General features: G+C 44.9%; 1 protein-coding gene across 5 annotated transcripts in view; it reads left to right on the top strand.

Moving 5' to 3' along the window:
• Window positions 1-20,433, top strand: part of Lrrc3b (leucine rich repeat containing 3B) — an 86,854-nt gene that overhangs the window by 47,684 nt on the left and 18,737 nt on the right. The window contains exon 2 of one of the 5 annotated variants that reach the window (XM_076544475.1): window positions 5,383-8,621. The exons of 3 other annotated variants lie outside the window; for them this stretch is intronic. In XM_076544475.1, the coding sequence (XP_076400590.1) occupies window positions 5,383-5,480 (98 nt within the window). In that variant the 3' untranslated portion in view covers window positions 5,481-8,621. Of the gene's footprint in view, window positions 1-5,382; window positions 8,622-18,078; window positions 18,194-20,433 lie in introns of those variants that run through there. One more of the 5 variants, XM_006975100.4, reaches the window with a different exon arrangement.

Raw genomic sequence — 20,433 nt, forward strand, 5'->3', positions numbered from 1 at the left:
TCAGTGATTGCATCAGTTTGTAACTGTTTGAAAAGAGATTATTCTGAAGCTGAGAGGTGAGCATTTCTTCTAGTCATTTCAAGGTGATTAATTGTAAGTTATCAACAGCAAATCTGTCAGTCGGGTGACAGCACTTTGTGAACCACCAGATTTGAAAAGGACATTTCTCTATCACCTACTCCTGGCAGATTGTATTTCATACCCTGTTCCCTGCCTGCTACCAATGGTGGTCCCATTTTTGTTATGAAACACAAAAATATCAAATTTTTATCAGCAATTATAATCATGTCTCCAAATCTATTGCTAAAATCAGAGTAACTGTTTAAGTAATTGCTTAAGATTTGGGAATTTAATATTTGATTGTTTCCCTTATCTTTGAAAGAATTTCTAGTAGAATGTATCTAACTCTTTCTGGAACATCTTCATTCACACACAACTCTATAGCATGCCCTTTGGGGCAGAGGGGACACTTTTGGGGTACAACAGAGCAGCCATACATGATGGGCTGGGATGCCAAGCAGCAAGCTAAGCTAACTTACTTCTTGAAAGTATCTCTCATCCCTTGTTAGTGCATGCTCACAGCATCTGTAACTCAAAACTCAGCCTTGGCAAATGTCAGCTCTGCTCAGTGAGGCGACTCTCAGGGATTACTCTCACATAATCCAAATAGAGCTCTGCCGTAGAGACAAGTGATCATGCTTTGCACAAATGTCAAATAAAAAAAATATCAAAGTGTTCAGTTTCCTCTTACTTTTTTCTTACATGGTATTCTTTCACTTAATTGAAAATATTTTTCTCATATAATGTGTTTGGATTGTGGTTGCTCCTCCCCAAATTCCTCCCATATTCTTCCTACTTCCCCATTCACCCAAATCTACATGCTTTCTTTTTATCTCTCATTAAAATACAAATGGGCATTAATAATAAACAATAACAACAATAAAAACAAACTCAAATAGGACAAAACAAACACACAGGAAAAGAGGAGTCAAAGAAAAAGCACAAGAAACACATACAGACACTGAGACACACATTTGCACACACAGAGAACAAGAAATACAGACACTGAGACACACATTTGCACACACAGAGAACAGGAAATACATACAGACACCAAGACACACATTTGCACACACAGAGAACAGGAAATACATACAGACACTGAGACACACATTTGCACACACAGAAAGCCCATAAAAACGAAATCAGAAACCATAATATATAAGCAGAAGGTCTGCTAGGGAAAGGAAATACTTGACAAATTACTGCAAGACAAAGGAAAACCCTCCAAAAATACTAATAAGTTCATTCTGTGTTGGCCATCTACTTTTGGCCGCAGGGCCTTACTTTAAATGTTTGTATTCCCAGTGAAACTACACTGGAAAATCTATTTTTTCCTTTGCAGGCAGCTATCCATTGGAGAGGGTTAGGGATAGGGGCTTACATGCACTTCCCCTCTCAGTACTGAGACCCCATCTGGCTGAGACCTGCACAGGCCCTGTGCATGCTGTCACAGTCTCTATGAATTCACATGTGCATCAATCCCTCTGTGTCTGGAAGACACTACTTACTTGGTGTCTTCCATCCCCACTGGGCCTTATGCTCTTTCTTCCCCCTCTTCTGCAGAGTTCTCTGAAACCCGAAGGGAGGGATTTGATGGAGACATTCTATTTAGGGCTAAGTGTTCCACTGTTTTTCATTTTCTGCACATTGTTTAGCAGAGGGTCATTAGGAATCACTTTATTGTTGTGTTCCTTTAGCAGAACAGTAGTATTTGGCTTCCCCCCAGGTCCCTCTCTTATCTAGTCTCAGGTCCTTGGCCACCTGGGCAGTGTCAGGCATCTGTTTCATCTCATAGACTGGTCCTTAATTCCAATCATACAGTAGTTGGTTACTCCCACAACTTTCGTGCCGCTATTACACCAGCCTATCTTGCAGATAGGTCACCATTGTAGATTGAAGGTTTTGGAGCTGGGTTGGTGTTTCCCTTTCTCCTCTGGTAGTGTACAGAGAACCTTCCAGTACCATGAACACTAGTCAGTAGGAGTAAAGTGTCTAGGTGGGAACCAGCCCAACTTCTCTTTGTTCAGTGAGTTGTGTAGGTGCTGTCTTCAGGAACAGAGCCTTACCATCAGTTTGTACAGAGCAGCCAATATCCTTGGCAATAGCCTAGGTTGTGTGGGGTTTTCATGGAGCTCCTTTGGCCAAAAACTCAATTAGATGTAACCCATTCACAGCACTGGCATTGAAGGTTTCACTTGGTGGAGAGAGATGTCTAGTTAGGGACATTAGTGATTTCAATTTAGATTTCTTACATATATGATACATTTTAAGAAGCTTCTACTGTATTAGGTACCCATATAATACCCTCAAATGGCTCTTAGTTTTATCTGTCCTTCCCTACATTGTCTCTCATACCTCCTCTCCCTCCTTCCCATTGGAATAGAAGAATATAAATCATATTCTTTATAGAACATCTAAAACTGAGCTTATGAATTTTTATTTTTCTTGTCCTAAAGTTTCACATCAAGCCAAACCTGATGGATGACAGTGTCCTTAGTGATGGTGTGTGAGTGTGTGAGTGTGTGTGTGTGTGTGTGTGTGTGTGTGTGTGTGTGTGTGTGTGTGTGTTATAAACCTTTTGACACTGAAGAAGGCAGGACCTGGAGGTCCATAGGCAGGAAGAATCACTAACTCAGTACTGAGCCATAGAGCAAGGCAATAGTCTTTTGTTAGGTTTTCTCTGCTATTAGGGAGGATTTGAAGAGCAATTCGAGACTCTGAGGCAGCCCCTAAGGTAAGGTGGTACAGACACAGTACCTAACAGTGAGATTTCCTGGCCCAGGCCCATTCTCACCTATGAGCCAAACAGAATACTCCAGTGGCTTGGCAGGAGGTGCCTGCTGGAGAGGCAGCTTTCTCTTCCGTCTTGCTTCTGGCTTAGGTCTCCTTTTCTAGCATGTCACTGAATGTGTAAGGTTCAGCTGTCACCTCCCTGACAAACCCCACTGGCATGGCAGCCAAGGAATAGAGACATCCTGGATTCTGTCCTAAATCTGAGCAAATCGGCAGCTTTCTGAAAAATGCCAAGGTGCAATTGCTGGACCTGGAAAGTAACATAGATTTTCTTTACTTCTCTTCTGAGGGCCTGCATCATGAAGTTGAATCCTAAGTTGTAGAACACGTTGGGAATGTAAGCAGGCTGCCTGAGGCCTACTCCTATCCTCTATCCTAGTGCAGATTACAAATAATGAATTGATAAACAAGTAACGAACAGATTAATAAACAGATTGTATGATAATGACAAAAGTTTTGAGCTCAGCCACGGGCATTCTCAGCTTTCCAGGAGAGGCATGCAGGGTAGTCAGGGAATTAGAGATGTCACTCTCAGAAATGACTTCATCAGCATCTACAGTTAATCAGTAGAGAGCATCCTTCTGAAGTCTATGAGAGGTCAGATCTCTGCATCAACAATTTGACAGGTGAATTATGATATTTGATAAATATTTTTGTCTTATTGACATGGGACAAAAGCAAAACATTTATTTATGGACATAAAAAATGAAATTGAATGCACTGAAGTAAAAATAAGGTTTTGACTGAAGTAGCTATACCCAAATAAAGGAAACTATGGGCATTGTGAAATGACTAAATGCTGGTTCTGATCACCATTTCTTATAAAAATGAATAAAGGATGCTCTTTAAAATTTCTACAGTATTTCAAGACAATTTTTCTGAAAGAATAACAGCATTATATCAGTTATCACAGGTGCTGTTACTATTAAAACATAGGCTTTCTGTGGAAGCAGGGCCCACATTTTTTTTTACTAGTCACACCTAGCACAGTAAATATCAATATCGAATAATTTAGATGATTTGTGTAGATTTGGAAATACCTACAAGACATCATAGCTTAAAAATCCCACAAATTCCTCAACCTTCTTGGGGCTTCTCAAAAATGGGTCTATTCTTGTCCCTTCCTGGTCTCCCCTAACCTCCTCCAGGGTCTCCCTTCTCAGTCAGCAGCTCCCTGACACTGTCTGGCCCAAGTTCCCTCTTCTTGAATGTTTTTCAAATGGAAGGTACTTAAATATGATGAAAAGCTGAGATGTTTTTCATGGTGCTCTTCCTATGTTATGTCCTATGACTGAACCATCAAAATCACCCTGAGGCAACCACAACCAGAAAGGACAATGAATCTCCGATGTTAACTAGTTTTGGACCCTTTTCTGTGCACTGTAGTACAATTTCCCCACTTGCTCATTCTCGACTGATTTAAATGGAATAAGACTAGATGTCTGTATGGATAATTCAGAGTTGGGGATTGTCAGTCTTTCTCCTAAAGCAATAAAATCAAAACATTGAGAAACACTGAGACATAGCATGCACACAGTCTGTGGTTCTTAATTTATAGGAATTTTTTTAAAATTGCGTGTGAGCGTGTGTGTGTGTGTGTGTGTGTGTGTGTGTGTGTGTGTGTGTGTACATGCATGTGCTACAGCCCAAATGTGGAGATTTGGTTGGTTCTCTCCTTCCTTTGCATAGGTTCTAGGGTTCAAACTGTGGCTATCAGGTTTGAGATACACTGAAGAATTGTGTGTGTGTGTGTGTATACCGGGGAGTGAATGTGGCTCTTGTGTATTCCTAGGCAGGCAAGTGTTGTACCCTGAACCTACCCCTAGCCTGTCTGTGGTCTAAAACTGGGTCTGCATGTCAGTGTCTGGAATGCCTTTGTTTGATGCCTCCAGCTGGTGGGGTGGGTCAGTCCTGTGACCCAGACTGGTCCCAGCAGCGGCCACATCACCCTGCCTAGAGCACTGGCTCCCTTCAGCTAGACACACAGTCTGCCAGCTACCCACGGTCTCCCTGGAGCTCCAGAAAGAGGGTGGGAAATCCGCTGGTGGCATGGAAACAATTAATTCTCAAGTTCTTCAGTTTGCTCAGAATATTCTGAGCTGTGTGAAGAAGCCCTAGCAAATGTTATTTCCATTTTTGCCAAATGGTGTGAAACTGGAGGTTTAACAATGGTATTGATAATGAATTAGCTGGAACAATTGCTTTTTTACATTGTTGAGCACACACACAATTTATATGTATATATGCATGGTTGGATGTCAGGCTTTTATAAATTAAATAATTGCATATAAAATCATAATAACAGAGTATCACTTTAGCTTTTTGCTTTTCAAAAGCAAGATGATATAACATGCTTTTATGTTTGCTCTTCGTGAGAAACTAGCTGTTGTTCTAAATGACTTTCTTCGTGTTCTGTATGGTGAAACATGTCCCTGGTTTCATGAAATAACAGCAACCTTTGACAATATATACTGTGGCTGGCCCTCTCTGTTGTTGGTTTATTGTTTCTTAAACATTTTGTGCCAGGACAAAGAGTCCAACAGTATGCTTTGGAAGACGAGAGTCCACAGTTCACTGCAAGAACTCACTGGTTGGTAATGGACTGCAGAAGTGGTCGGATTTAGAAGCACACTATGATGCAGAAGTCTGCGGAGGAGAAATAGCACCAGACCAAAGGTCATGCATTCGCCTCAGGGTCAGAGAGCAAGCTGGTTCCATCAGAAGAGTCACAGAGACAGTCATTGGTGCCCTCCAGTGCCATGTGGAGATAAAAGCCATGTTGTTTTCCTCAGGGAAATGCTGAACTGTCAGGAAAAATAACGTGTATCAAATACATGAAAACTACAATACTACACAACAATACACAGGGCATTCGGAGGGCCTACTTGCCTCTGCGGAGTGGGAAATCGGTGATGTGGAAAGCATTTGACCTCTAGGGCTATGAGCTCTGCAGACAACACTACTGACCTGGGGGGAAGTCCAGCCAGTGGTCACTGTCCGGGGCAAGCATTTGCCTGTCATGGAACTGGCATGTCTGTCGGGCACAGGCTCTTCCACCTCTGTTCTAACCCAGTCTAGAGGGTAACTGTGAGAAAGAGAGAACCTGTGTGAGTCACAACAGATTGGCAGTGTGCCGGTGGTTGGGAGATGTCAGGAGAAGCCCCATTCCAATGCTACAGCAACGAGAAGAGAGATAACGCCCGAATTCCAGAGAGACGCTTTATGAGGCATCTTCTCATTTATTGCAGAAACTGAACTGCTGATAGAATCAACGGCTACGCAAGGATTTTTCCAAGCGATTTATAGGAAAGTCCAAGACCCCTTCCTGGTATAATTTGCAAACATCTGGCAGAGAGGGCATTTTTGATCCTCACTGGTTCCTGAGGAATCAGAATCTGCGTCCTGGGGACCATCTCCATTCCAGATTTACACCAGACAGTGGGGGCTGCCCAGAGCCACAGGAGCAGGCACTTCTGGAGAAGGGTTGGAAGCACACCACCATGGGTCATGGAATCATAGGTGCGCGAGACAAGACATCAAATAGCCTTTGAAGGTTGTGCAGTTCCCAATTTATATTCTGTTGAAGGTCAGAACAAAAGCCTGTGAGATCAAAGAGGAAATAAAGGCTTTCTGGAAGGAAGAGCTAGGGATTCTTCCCAGGAGAAAAATGAAACATTAGGGGGTAAGTGAGAATTAGTATTTTTAAGGTCAGATTAGCAATATTTGGGTGGACTCTCTTCATAGCAAGGCTGCTAGCCTGTACTGAACTCAAGCATATTTGTGGTGAATGTTGTGCCCAGATTGTAACCCCCAGAGAGACCACCAAGGACGAGCATACCAGAATGAAAAAGCAAGGTTTATCTGTTACAAGTCATGGCAGGGAACTCATCTCAAATGAGGCAGAAAAGAGTTACTCTTTCTTGGGGAAGTTAGTTTTTATAGGCAAAACCCATAAAATTTCTTAGAGGGGAGGGGGTTAGTACGGGTCCATCCTTGATTGGTCCAGTTTTTCCCGGGCCTGGACTTTATCTTATTCTAACTTATCTGTTTTACAACTCCTCTCCGGGGTCTGGTCATGTTATCTCCGGAGAGGGGCATCTCATGGTTAATTGGTTACCATCAGACATCTTGACTCTGTTCTTTTGTTCCTAGGGCTGGCACCATCATTTCTGGGGACTTGAAACTGGCCTGGGTCTATCTATATTGAGATATCTTTGTCTAAGGCCCCCTTTTTGAGACAATAGAGTGAGGGTCTTGTTGTGCCTAGATCACATCCCCAAAGCTGCCACTGGAGACTTTAGGTACAGAATGCAAAAGTAAGGTGTTTTCTAAGTTTATAAGCCTCCAGGGAGGCTCTTCCAAATCTCTCACTCACAGCAGGGAGGTTGGAAGGAGTGCTCCCCTTTCTTTGTAAGGCTAGTTCTTAAAGGCACAGACCATATAATTTATTTTAACCCACCTCCCTTTTCAGTCTTTTGGTCGAATATCCTGACTGTGTTTTCCAAAGTCCATGTAGCAGATACAGCCACCTGGGGAAAAGGGGTCTAAGTTCTTATCTACACTTAGGAATCCTGGCTTAAGCTTCTCTTTGTCTGTAGGGGATAGAGTGGGGGGTTTTTACAGAGGTATCACAGTTGCTCATCAACTACAGCAAAGGCTCTTTTGCTTTGGGTGGCTGGAGTTGAGACTGCTGGATCTCTCCTTTACTGACTCAGTCTTCCAGACCTTGGAGCAGGGTGGAGTAGAGGAGCAGCACTCTGCCAAAGGCCACTGTGGTTCTGCAGAGAAGGTTGTGATGGGGAACAGTGGTGCTGCCTGAGACCCAGAACCGCCTTCTCAGTGAAAAAAGGAAAGGGAGTTACTTTGTCACTGCCATAAAACAAAAACACAAAGGCCCTTCTAATCACAAAGCCACACCTCCTGCAGGGCCTTTGAGGTGGCCTCTTCCACTCATGCCCCTTGCCCTGACCACAGACTTCTCCTTCTTTCCTCCAAGAGTGGAGGTGACTCAGAACATTGATGCTCTCTGTGGCTTTTGCCCAGAGCATTGGTCCCTTTATCCTTCAGAGACTATCATGTCACTCAACTCTCTGTACCTGTTTACGGCCTTGGAGACACTGCTACCCACGTTCCTATCTGCAGTGATGTCATCACTTCACTGTGTGTTACTCTTTCACTTCAAGAGATGTATGTGCAAAGCTTCCGGAGGGCAGATACATGGCCTGCCAGCCCACCAGCTCTACTGGGAGCAGTACCTGGCAAATGAAGAGATCATAAGAAAGTATTGGTTGAAGGAGCAAATGAGTGAATGAGAAGGTTAGGATGCAAGAAATGAGCTGGAATCCCTAAGCCTCGTGTTCTTCTCCAGCACCACAGTCTCTGCAGCTCACCCATTTCCTTTCCCCCTTCCACCAGCAGAAGAGGCCTCAGATGTAAGACTCCAGAAGTCTTGGGTGGAGCCTGAGTCTGTATTTCTAAGAACCTCTGAGGTGCCAGGGGCCTGAGCCGCTGCCTGGTGGCTGAAGTGACAGGAGTTAGTAAGCACACCCCTTGGGGAGGAAGAGGTCCCAGCCCTCTGGCTCTCCTCCCTCCAGCTGGAGCTGTTTCCTGCATCTTGTGGCCTCATCAGTGTAAGGACAATAAGGAAAGTGCCTGATTAGCTTCAGGATGAGTCAGTCTACCCTGGGGCAAACTCACCCAGGAATGTTTGTCATTCTGTGCTAAGCTTAATTTGGAAGAAAGTTGCTAAAGGTAACAGTGGAGGAAATTGTAAAAAAAAAAAAAAAAAAAAAAAAAAAAAAAAAAAAAACCAACTTTTAGGTAGCCAGGAAATCTGGGATTTACATATTTTGACTTATTTTAAAAAATTAATCTTATCCCAGGTTTTGTTTTACATTTCAAAAGGGAAAAGCTCCTGTCCTAGACCCTTGCCCTTCTTTTTTTTTTTTTTTTTTTTGGTTTTTCAAGACAGGGTTTCTCTGTGTAGCTTTGCACCTTTCCTGGGACTCACTTGGTAGCCCAGGCTGGCCTTGAACTCACAGAGATCCGCCTGGCTCTGCCTCCCGAGTGCTGGGATTAAAGGCGTGCGCCACCAACGCCCGGTGACCCTTGCCCTTTTTATAACCACCCAATTGCAACTTCTTGGCTGTCTTGAACCACACTGCCAAAAAAAGGGCTGATGGGGCAGCTCAGCGGCTACAGGCACTTGTCTACAAGCTTGATGACTTGCGTCTGATCCTAGGGTCCCATGTGAAGGAAAGAAACAGCTCTCAAAGCCTATACCCTGACCCCCACATGTGGTGTCACGGCAGGTGCACACCCACATGCGCACACACACTCAGCTAATAACAACAATCTTCAAGGAGCCAAAGGAACATAAGAGCTTTTTATTCACGTAACATCTTAATGGAGTTTAATATCAACCCACAAAGGAGCATTTATTAACCTTTCTTTTCGGTGAGAAGGCCACCTTCTCTGATGATCTGTTTGAGAATTGGCACCTTGTTTGTTCACATGATCGGAGGAATTTCTTAAATGTTTCAAAGCCCCAGAGAAAGAGACACTCGCGTGTTAAACAGCAGTAAGCACCTGGTTCCTATAGCCCTTACCAGTATCTTTGTTGGGACAAGAAAGTACCTTTTCTGTATTTCATTTATAGGTGGCAGCAGACTGAAAAAGACAGGAAAGACGATGCACGCTTGTTTTCATTTTATAGAAAACTCATAATTTTAGAGCCATTAGGCCATCTGCCTATAAAGACAGCACCCAGCCAATACTGTGCAGCAGTGCTCCTGGGGCTCACTCTTTCTCCGCATGACCCCTGTTGTCTCCAGCATTTAGATATGGGAGTTAGCCGTCAAATGATAGGCAACGGCGCCTTTGTGTGAGGTCTGGTCGCTGTTATGAAGGTTGGACTCTCCATTGTCTTTATTCTGCACCCACTGCTTCTTAGTACCTGGCACATAGTCAGCTCCAAATAAATGGTTGACTGCATGGTTGCTAAGGTGAACGGTCTATTTCATGGAGACTTTCTCTAGACTGCAGCAATGTATGCCTGGCTAAGCCACGGTGATATCCCCTGTTACTGTCTCAGCTCTCAATCTTACCTTAGTCACATATATCTTCTTGCCCTCTAGGTGTCCATTCACATGCTCTTGTTTCTACCCCACCCCATCCCTCCACTGAGATAGACGGCGTCATCCTTGGGGTCATCATCTAAAATCCCTTATTTGAAAAATACAGAAAACAGACTGTCTACTAGTATACCTCCTCTGCCAGGCACCTGAAAGAGAAGTCAGGCCTGACTCAGCAGCCTTAGGATGCAGGATCCAGACAGCAGGTTTGCGTCCTCCAGCCACAGCACATGACACTCAAGCCCGTACTTTATCGTTTCCCCTCTGCCACAGTCACAGCTTATAGTGGGCTGCTTTGTATCATTGTGTCTGCAAGTCTTGAGGAAGGAAGAGCTGCCCTGAGGATCCATGGGCCCTGACTGTTATCTCTCTTTTGAGAGGGATGGCCTCTTAGAGTATCAGAATTTCCAGGTAGCATTGGAACCCTTTTCCGGTCCACCTGAAGACCTGGATCCCCTGTCATGACTCCACCTGGGCAAAACAGAAAGTGTGATGATTGTGACCCTCAAGGAAAGGACAACTATTGCCCCTGTCTTACAGGTAAAAGGGCTGAGCAACACAGAGACAATGACTTGCTGAAAATTGCGCTGGTGATAACCAGTGGATGCAGGCCTGCAAGGTTGATTTTGTCTTTATAGAAGAAATGTCAAATATGATTGATAATTAAACCTATTTTATTGTTTGTTTGTTTTTTTAAATCGAAACAGGGAAGCACAGACCTTTGCTATTAACTGAAATTAGTTCTCAGAAAATTTCCTGCTACAGACAGCATCTTACTATTTTTGTGAACCTAAAGATATCAATAACTTTTGCTTATTTCCTCAAAGCCCTTGGCATTCATTTCCCCACTAAAAATGTTCATTGAGGAAGAAAACATTAAATACACAATTCAGGCTGATCTGTGTGCTTGGGAGTCCTATTAAGTTGTACTTTCAAGCTGCATGTCTCCATCTACCCAGGAAGTAGCCTGTACCTTAGCTTCACAAGTCCAGGGAATGGGAATTCTGCTGGGGTTTCTCTTGTATGCAGTCTGTGCCATGTCAGGAATTGGGAATTCCTCTATGGACACTGGAAATGCAGCTTTACAGCTCCCCCATTTGCCCACCACGAAAAGCCATGCGTAAGCTTCCTCAGTAACCCAGCAAGCCTCTCTATGGTGCATGCCAAGCATGTAGCTTTCCTTGTAGAACAAACAGCTAATGCACACACAGATGGCCTCCACACCCTCCCACATAGTGCAGAAGCCATGCACAATGTGAGGAAACTGGTTGGCTTGTTGTTTTCATAGGAAAAACTACATGACTTCCCTCTGTATCATCAATGACTTTTCTTTTTTAATCAAAATTAAAGCATGGCATGGCCTACCACACAGGGGGGATTCTGTTCTGACATATCCTCGCACACAGATTTACATGTATTTTAAGGAATCATCCTTACCTAGGTGTGACTCGCTTTCCTATTTTGTTGCTAGCCACTGGATTTTGTCTCTGAAGCTAAAGACAGGGGATGCTGGACAGAGAGGAAGAAACGTGATTTTTGGTTTTCTCAAATATTTATTTTGCCACTTATATACTAAGAAAGACATTGTGGTGGCTAGTTTTATGTCAAATTGACACACTCTAGAGTCATCTGAAAAGAGGGAACCTTGGTTGAAAAAATACCTTCATTAGATCTTGGGTTCTATAAGAAAGCAAGATGAGCAAGCTATGGAAAGCAAGCCAGTAAGCAGCACGCTGCCCCTCATGGCCTCTGCATCAGCTCCTGTTTCCAGGTTCCTGCCCTGTTTGAGTTCCTCTCCTAACTTCCTTCAATGATGGACTGAAATGTGGAAGTGTAAGCCAAATAAACCCTTTCCTCCCAACTTGCTTTTGGTCATGGCATTTTATCACAGCAACAGAAACCCTAACCAGAACAACAGTTTAATGACTGTGTTCCTGGGGAGAGAGAGAAAGAAATGAGAGAAAGGAGGAAGGTGAGCCCATTTTCCTATTGTTGTATGCTTGAATATTTTTATTAATCTTTTGTGTTATGAAAGTTTTTTTAACGTTTCATAATGCCAATTCTGTGTGAACACACTAAATTCCATTAACAAACAAATATAGGTATAGATTTGTGAGGAAAAGGCTGTATTGACTGTGGTTGTAAGAAGACAATTGATTTGAGAGCTTCAACTGAGTTACATTTCTTTTAATGACATCATAGCAGTAACGTGAAATCTTCCTCCCAGCCTCCTAGGAGCAAAAGACATGAACCTACTGTCTCTCTTTTGCAAGAGGCAACAGTGCCTTGTGTTGGAATGTCAAGACCAGGCTTTGCAACTGATGTCAGCAGACTTCTCTGAGTCTTGATTTCCTCAGCTATTAAAAGGGCAAGAGTTCATGGGTTGGACTTTTTATGGTGGCTCTGAAGGCACAACAAGTGAATGTGTGAGCATGGAGCACAAAGTCCTGACTAAGACTCCATCAACGTCAGCCACAACTGTTACAATAGTTACTCTTGCTATGTTGTGTTAGCTTTAGTGCCAACTACTGCCTGATAGAAGAGCCACCAGATGGTTGATGAACTTGGTATAAATAAGTGTTTCTGAAATGAATGAAGGTTCTTGAATGTTTAAACAAAGTGATTCATTTAATAAATTAGTATATGCAGTGTGTTTGTCAGATTTGGTGGTTGACTAGATCCACTCTGTACTGTAGCCAACTAAAATCATGCGGACTCAGCCAATGGCTTTGTACCTGCCCTTCATCATGCCCAACTTGTTTATTTGTGTTCCTTTTCTTTTCTGACACCTTGCCTAGGATGCAAGCCCTTCCGTATATAACCTGTACCTCATTACCACTACCTTGTCCTAGAGAATGCTCAAGCTCACTCAAGCCCTGCCTGGCTTCATCTCTGTCACACGCCACGCACATCATGGTGTCCCCTGTGGAAAGGTCTCCAGCTCCTTCCATTGGGTCTCCTGGTTACTTGAGAAACCACATTTCTATTTGCTTTGTTCTTGGTGGGAAGAGTTATTTATTTCCCTTCAGGATTGTTTCCAGGCCAAATGCTGTTGGAAAGACAGTCCCAAACCTAGACAAACAGGGACAAATATTTGAAGATGGCTATCCTTCACCATGATACAGCACTGGCCTTGTAAGTGTCCTCCTCAGAGCATCACTTGGGGGTGGCAGAACTCCAGAGGATGGTCCCTTCTTTGCTATTGAACATCACAAGCTACAGCACTATGGTATCAGTTCCCTGGCTTCCCTTTACCTTGGTTAGCTTTGTGTTTCCTGTTTCCTTTGTCCGGTGTGCTTACTGAAGACAGTGCAAGAACTGAGATTTTCTGATTGGTGCCCAGGCCTCTCTAAACAGCACCTGTGACATATGAAATTGGAAGGCTGAAACAATCTGTCTTAGTTAGGGTTTCTATTGCTGTGAAGAGACACATTGTCCATAGCAACTCTTATAAAGGAAAACGTTTAATTGGGGCTGGCTTAAGTTTCAGAGGTTTAGTCCATTATCATCATGGTGAGAAGCGTAGCAGCATGCAGGCAGACATAGTGCTGGAGAAGGAGCTACATCTTGATCAGCAGAAGGAGACTGCGTGCCACACTGGGCATAGCTTGAGCATAGGAGACCTTAAAGCCCACCTCCACAGTGATATACTTCCTCCAAAAAGGCCACACCTACTACAACAAAGCCACAACTCCTAAAAGGGCCACTCTCTATGGGCCAGGCATTCAAACACATGAGTCTATGGGGGCCATTCCCATTCAAACCTCCACACAATCCCAGCTATGTTTATTTAAGTCTTTAGCTCTGTCCAGATATTTTGAAGGTTTTTATTTTCTCTTCTCTTTTTTTTCCAGGCAGGGTCTCATCATGTAGCTCAGGCTATCCCAGAACTTATGATCTGCAGGCACCACTTCATCAGACTTTGAGGACTTCTGTTTTCTAGTTATACTTAGGACATGCTCGGACTTCCAGGGTACAATTTGGGAAGGGAAGTCAGGAGAGGTCATAAAAGAAAGGTGAAGCTTGGAAACCATATAGGGTCTCCTTTATTCTTTGGAGCTACTTGGCTCTTTTTAGGAAGTAGCCTGCACCTTAACTTCAAAAGTCAAGTGAGAGGAAGGGCATACATGAGGAACACTGGCCTACGTGACTTCGGATCTGCTGAGCACATTGTTTAGGTGGCTGTCCAACTGTTGCAAAACTTGTATCCTGCAACTGCACCATGGTGGTTCCAGGCTTACCAGTCAGGCCTAAGCCCCATCATGGTCTTAGGAAATGCACATGCTAGACTCAGAGTATAACCAAGCCTGCTGAATACACGGGGTGCTTTGCAGTGCTTTAGTCCAACATGGAGTAGAAGGGTCATGGATGAGTGAGCCTACATTACTTAAGGACTACATCCCTACCAAGAAGTGAAACTAATTCAAGACTTCAAGCCTAAAATCTATCCTACTAAAAACAAGGCCACCCACCACCAGCCCCCCAGCCATCTGTTTTATCAGGCCCAGTGTTACAGCCTAGTCAGATTTCTGCTCTGTGTTGCTCTCTTGTCTGCCTGGGCAGAGTCGGGATGTGGCATGCCAGTAGACTCTCTCAGGAATAAGCCTCTGTTCTCACTTCAGTGCATTTTGTCTGGTGAATCTTGGTGTGAGGCAGATCTGACCCTTATTCCACAGATCGTTCCTTTCAGCATTTTCTTGGCTCCTTCCAGCTGGCTGGCCCTGCCATGGATCCATCCCATTTCTGCCGGTGAATCAGCCAATTCAGATGATTTGCTCAAGTTATTCACTCAGGACCATGGCTGGCTGAACAATTTCTTGGAAGCATCTCCTGTCTTGAAAACAAAGTTGAGAACATTTTAGATCTGTCTACAAAGACTTTTTAGTTACTAAGAGTGGCTGAGCAGATTATACTGAGCTGCTGAGCCCAACTGCCTCTCATGAAATCAAGTCAATTTCAATCTATGTGACATCAAAGGACCACGGAGCATTGGGAATCTGGCTGGTTGGTGGACAGTTCCGTGGCCTTGACTGTTCATGTGATGCGTGTCAGCACCTTGCTGCTGTCTCAGGTTGGCAGAGTCTGCTCTACCGCTTCCATCTCTGCAGGCGTAAGGAAAAGTCCCTCTCTTGGCAGTCCACTTGCTGCTGCTGTACCGAATACCCAAATGACTTATTGTGAACAGAAATTTACTTCTCAAAATCCTGAAGGCTGAGAAATCCAAGAGTCTAGTGTCTGCTGAGGGCCTTCCTTCCTGCACCATTGGATGGCAGGAAACAGGACAGAGAACAGAAGGGGCCTCACTTGCCCCCTCACAATGGCACAGATCTTCTTTTCTCACAGGTCTCTAATCTTCATGATGCTACCATGACAGTTGTGCTTTGATGGTAACTGTCGGATGTCAAACATTCGGGCCACAGCTCTCCCTCTGAGAACACACAAGTTCAGAATGAGCTCCTTTCTCATGCTGCACCCCAGACCTGAGTTCTCCTGGGGTGGCTTTGTTACTCCATCCTCACATATGTGGAGGTGTTTGAAGAGCTGCAATTCACCTTTCCTACCCTTGAGTGTCCTGTTTCATGCAGAGTGCTGACCGTCTCACTAGTTAGTGCCATGGACAAAGACAGTATGGCGCTGAGTCTCCGTCTCTTTGTTTGCAGAACATAGAGTTCACGGTACAGTGGCAATAATGTGCTCCAAATCACCGTTCCTCAAAAGAGGGGAATTTCATTCTCATTCGTGGTCTCAAGCCTGGCCTGGAGACCTGCACTTCCCAGTTACACCCTGGCTTAGGGAGACTGGAGAAAATGTATGTTAACTTGAGGGAGAGCAAAGCTCACACAAGTTATATTTAGAATTCATTAACCCCGGGGGTTTCCATGACCATACCAAGAAGAGTAGAGAGGGGTGATCCTCAGTGTCTTAGAAGAATCAGCCCTGAATGATACTTTGCCCTTCTTAAAGGAGTGTGGTAATGCTGGGACACCATCCACATGGAAAATGGCATCAGGATCCTTCTTTGCAAGAGCTGGAACAAAGACAGGGTGCATAGAGTAGTTATACCTCTGTTCATTTTATTCAAAATCACCTCATACTGTCAATACTATTTTCCACCCACCCCTTGCTCTACTTAGTCACATCAATTGGTAGAAATTTTCTCTATCAAGTAATTCAGAAAGGTGTTGTGTTCACTGATCTTTATTCCTTTCAGGTCTGGAGCCTGAACCCAATGCCATTCAGTGCTACAGGGGTGAAGTATGCTCAGATGCGCCATGTCAAAGGGGCCACTCAGCTTCTCAGTTGGAATGTCTTTCTCTGGTGGCAAGCATTTGTTAAATGTATATTGCCAATAGCTCCCCTGGATAGAAACTCTCATGTTCTCAGGCTTAGCCAAAATGAGCAGCTGGCAGCTTATTCACAGAATGGGGTCTCCACACATCACACCCATCTCCCTATCTCTCCTTTCCCCAGTGCTCTGGCCCAGTATGGATTTTAAATGAATGACATATCTGTTGGTTCTTAGTGGTCTCATTTCTTATGTTAGCTTCAGCTTTGCTTCTTATAGTACTAGAAGCTCAAAATGCTTACTCGGTTTCCTTCTGCATCAACCATAGCCTTCTCCCCCGAGTCCTTCCCCATTCTACCTTGCGTGTTGTTTTTTAAAAATGAGTAACAGAGTCTCTCTTTTGTGGCAAATAACAATTTTATATAACATAATAAAATAAATCTTAAACTAAGAAGGAAGTGGTGAGCTGGATTCATTGCAGTATGGTAAACAAATGAACAGCTGTCTGTCTGGATTCTAGAAGGCCAAGGGCAGGGTTTGCCACACAGGAAGTTTACTGGGGAGTACCCTGACAGCTAACAGTTGGGGTGGATGGGATTGGAGAGGGAAAACAGTGGCTTTGAAGCAGCCCCATGACAGACATAGCCCACCACACAGCAGCTCAAGATTTAGACTAGCACCCATACAGGTTCTTGGAACTGACCCCAGGTCCTCTGCAAGGGTACCCTAGCTGGGCGGAGATGTCCAGGCCCAATTCCTCTTGATTGTCACTCACTGGCTGTGGCTGTTCCTGGAGGCTCTGTGGGGTGTCTCTCTCAGAGACATGCCAAAGAAGCCAATGCTACGGAACTGTCCGCTTCCAGCCCTTCCTGTGTTGTCAAGGCCTCGTCACAGGGGTGCTCGCATACCCAGCGGTACCCCATTTGGTATCACGGCAGAGAAAGTAGGAGATTGTTGACCAATCTGCCTCTGCCCTAGTCAATAAGCCTAGAGTAAAGAAAGTAGTTTATCTTCTTAGGTTGTGCCCTCAGCACCCCATGTGTGTCCATGACAGTACAGTGGTTTAAAGTTTGCTGTATTTTCTCCTATTTCCAACTCTGTAATGATTTAACGTGGCCTTGTTTACTTCTGTCTTTGTGGTCCTTGGTCTGGTCATTAGGGACCCTTCACTGTCTTCTTGCAGCTGTGGCAATCAGGGCTCTCTCTGCATTTTCATTTCCTGTGCTGTTGATGAGATCGTGTGCATCCAAACATGGGTTTGTTTAATAAGAGCTTGGCTGTTCTCTGTGACATGCTGCTCAGAGCCTAACACCCCTCCCTCTTTGAAGAAGCTTCACAGGGAGAGGAGAGCTCCCCCTTTCTTCTTTCATCCCACAGATCATTTCCATACAGCCCACTCAAGATTGCCTGGCAGCACAGGGGACGGATGGGAATAACACAGAGAATTGTAACCACAGCGGCCCTGACTGCAGCCTCCTCCCCGTATGCACTGGGAGCTGAGCAGCGTACAAGTGGCTGAACTGACTCACTTGAATTCCGTCACTCTTCCTTTCCTCTGCCTTCCCTCTGGGACTGGTGATAATGAGTGGCAAAAATGACCAGGGACCACCAAGGAGACAGATTGGAAAGGGTGAGGTAATCCACAGTTGAAACAGTTAAAAACTGGCCCTGACTCTGTCACCTCATGCAGCCTTAGCTCATCCATCCCTGGTTACTGAGCAGAGCAGCCACACAAGCAGATGGCTTTCCTGCAGCCTCCAGACAGATCCTTTGCAAATTCTTTCTTGCTTTGTTTCTGTAAAGATATCTCATTGAAGCTTTCACCGTGGCCATCTCAAATGAGACTCGGGTGTTGCCGACATCCCTGTAAAGATATCATGAATATTCTAAGACGGGGAGACAAGATAGGATATTGGGGGTGAGTATGATCAACATATGTTGTATGTTTGCATGAAACTCACAATTGTGTATAATTAATATAGGCTAGTGAAGCATTTAAAATATTGCAGATAGCAATGGGACGAATGTCCTTGTTAGCTTCAGCTGTATACTCAGCATAGCCTAGAGGCATCTGAGAGTGTCTCAGTGGGGAAATTGCCTACATCAGATTGGCTTGTGTCTGTCTCTTTTAGTATTTGTCTTGATGGTTGCTATAGGAGGGTCGAGTCCAATGTGGGTAGTGCCATTCCTAGCAGGTGTTTCTGGACCTTATATAAGAAAGCTAGCTGAGCATGAGCTTGAGAAGAAGCCAGGGAGTGCCAGAAGACAGCATTCCTCCAAGGCTCCTGCTTCCTGATTCCTGCCTGAAGTTCCTGCCCTGACTCCTCTCAGTGACGGATTTTGATTCGGCAGTGTAAGCAAGCAAACCCTTTCCTCCTCTGAAATGTTTCGGTCACAGTGTTTGTCACAACAACAGGACAAAAACAGACAGTGGAAGCTCAAAACTAAGCCCATGTCCTCCAACCACCACAACATTTACCCTTTTCTGGCCAGCAAAGAATGATCCCCTAAAGAAGGGACCAGGAACACATTTTAAATAGAAGACCACAGGAAGAATAAAGCTGCTCCTTTGTGCTGGGGAAAGCTTAACCTGGGAAAGAATGACGTGCCAGCACCAGCAGAGGGCAATGGCTGTCCCTAGCTCATCCCCATAATCATGGCCTGGAGCACACTTTCCAGCCCCTGGGCAGCTCCGGCAATTGAGCTGCAAGTGTGGCGTCTGCTCCCACTTTAGTGCTAGTCTGTTGTGAACTGACTCTTCTGCTTGGCAAGTGTCAGCTCTCCATGTGACCAGAGCCTCAGTTTTCCCATCACAGACAAATGCCAGGTATTTCAGTTTGCAGGAAAATGCTGGGCCTAGGGGACCCAGCACCCAAACATGTGAACACTGTGTATGCAGTCACTCCATCTGCCCAGGGTCCGTGATGATGTCCTTCCCTCCCAACACACTGAAAGAGGAAGAGAGCCCTTTACAGGCCCATCTCTCCAGCCTTTCACTCCCTGTGAGTCTGTGAGTATGTTGCCTTCACATTTCAAATGTGTACTTTTGAAATTTGTGGGCAAGGCCTATGCCGCAGGATTGGAAACAGTGCTTTGGATACCGGCATCAGTCCTGACAGAGTTAGGCTATCTGTTTCGATTTTGAATCTAAGTTTGTGAGGAACAGCTCTCAATAAGTGGCTTCGTGTTCTTCCCTCCCTCACTTGTTTCCCTATGGACTGCACACAGCTCAGCGGAAGCAAAGCCAGCCATGGGTAGTGTCAGGACCAGCTCTTCCCATGAGCATTTTAGGTTCATGAGATGTTCTGCCCCATTTTCATCTACTAAATCCTTCATTGAACAGCTTGTCCTGAGCATGTGCTGTGCCATCAGCCCCTGGCAGGCCTGGGGATGCTGACAGCTGTGGTATTCAGATGCTCTGCTATCTGGACCATGCATGGATGTCTTGCTCTACTCTGTCCAAACTTCCCATCTGTGACACTGAGAATTGTTGAACTCAAGACAGTGAAAGGGAAAGAGGGGCCCAGTGAGCCATGCTCCTCAGCCCGTGGTTCGTAAGTGAAGGAGTCTGGGACACCATGCCAGATGTGTTCTCCCGGTCCTCACAAGCTGTAACTCAGGGTAAAAATAAGATAGCTGGACCTGGCTAAACCCATGTGTGAGCTGACTGCATATAAAGATTGTCTCTGTAACATGGCATTGTCATTCTGCATCTTCATGTTGACTCAACTTCTGTGAGCCACCAACAGGTGAGGCAAAAGAAAAGCAAAGGAAACCACTGGAGAGGCAGAGGCCGGCAGAAGGGAGATGGCCTTTCCAGAACCAGACACTAAATCCCGACTGGCCAGAAGTGCGCCTTTGTGAGGCTCCTGGGCCTCCATCTCCCGGTGCACTGGGCTCTCTGTTTTCATTTTGCACACAGCTGCACGGGAAATGACTCTCAGTAGCAGCTCTCTGTCCGCCTCTCCCTCCATCATTTTTGTGCATCTGTACCACAAGCAGTGAGACTTGGGACAAGGTGTCAGTACTGATGGTCTGTTTTCCGAGTTTATGCAAGCACCCAGAGGAGACAGGATGGGTTTTACTGCCGCTGTGCCTTGCTTCCTTCTCCTGGGCTCTCGGCTTCCCCTGAATAGATTCCTGCCACCATTCCCTGCT

The sequence above is a fragment of the Peromyscus maniculatus genome, chromosome 9, assembly GCF_049852395.1.
Source record: "Peromyscus maniculatus bairdii isolate BWxNUB_F1_BW_parent chromosome 9, HU_Pman_BW_mat_3.1, whole genome shotgun sequence".
Classification (NCBI taxonomy): domain Eukaryota; kingdom Metazoa; phylum Chordata; class Mammalia; order Rodentia; family Cricetidae; genus Peromyscus; species Peromyscus maniculatus.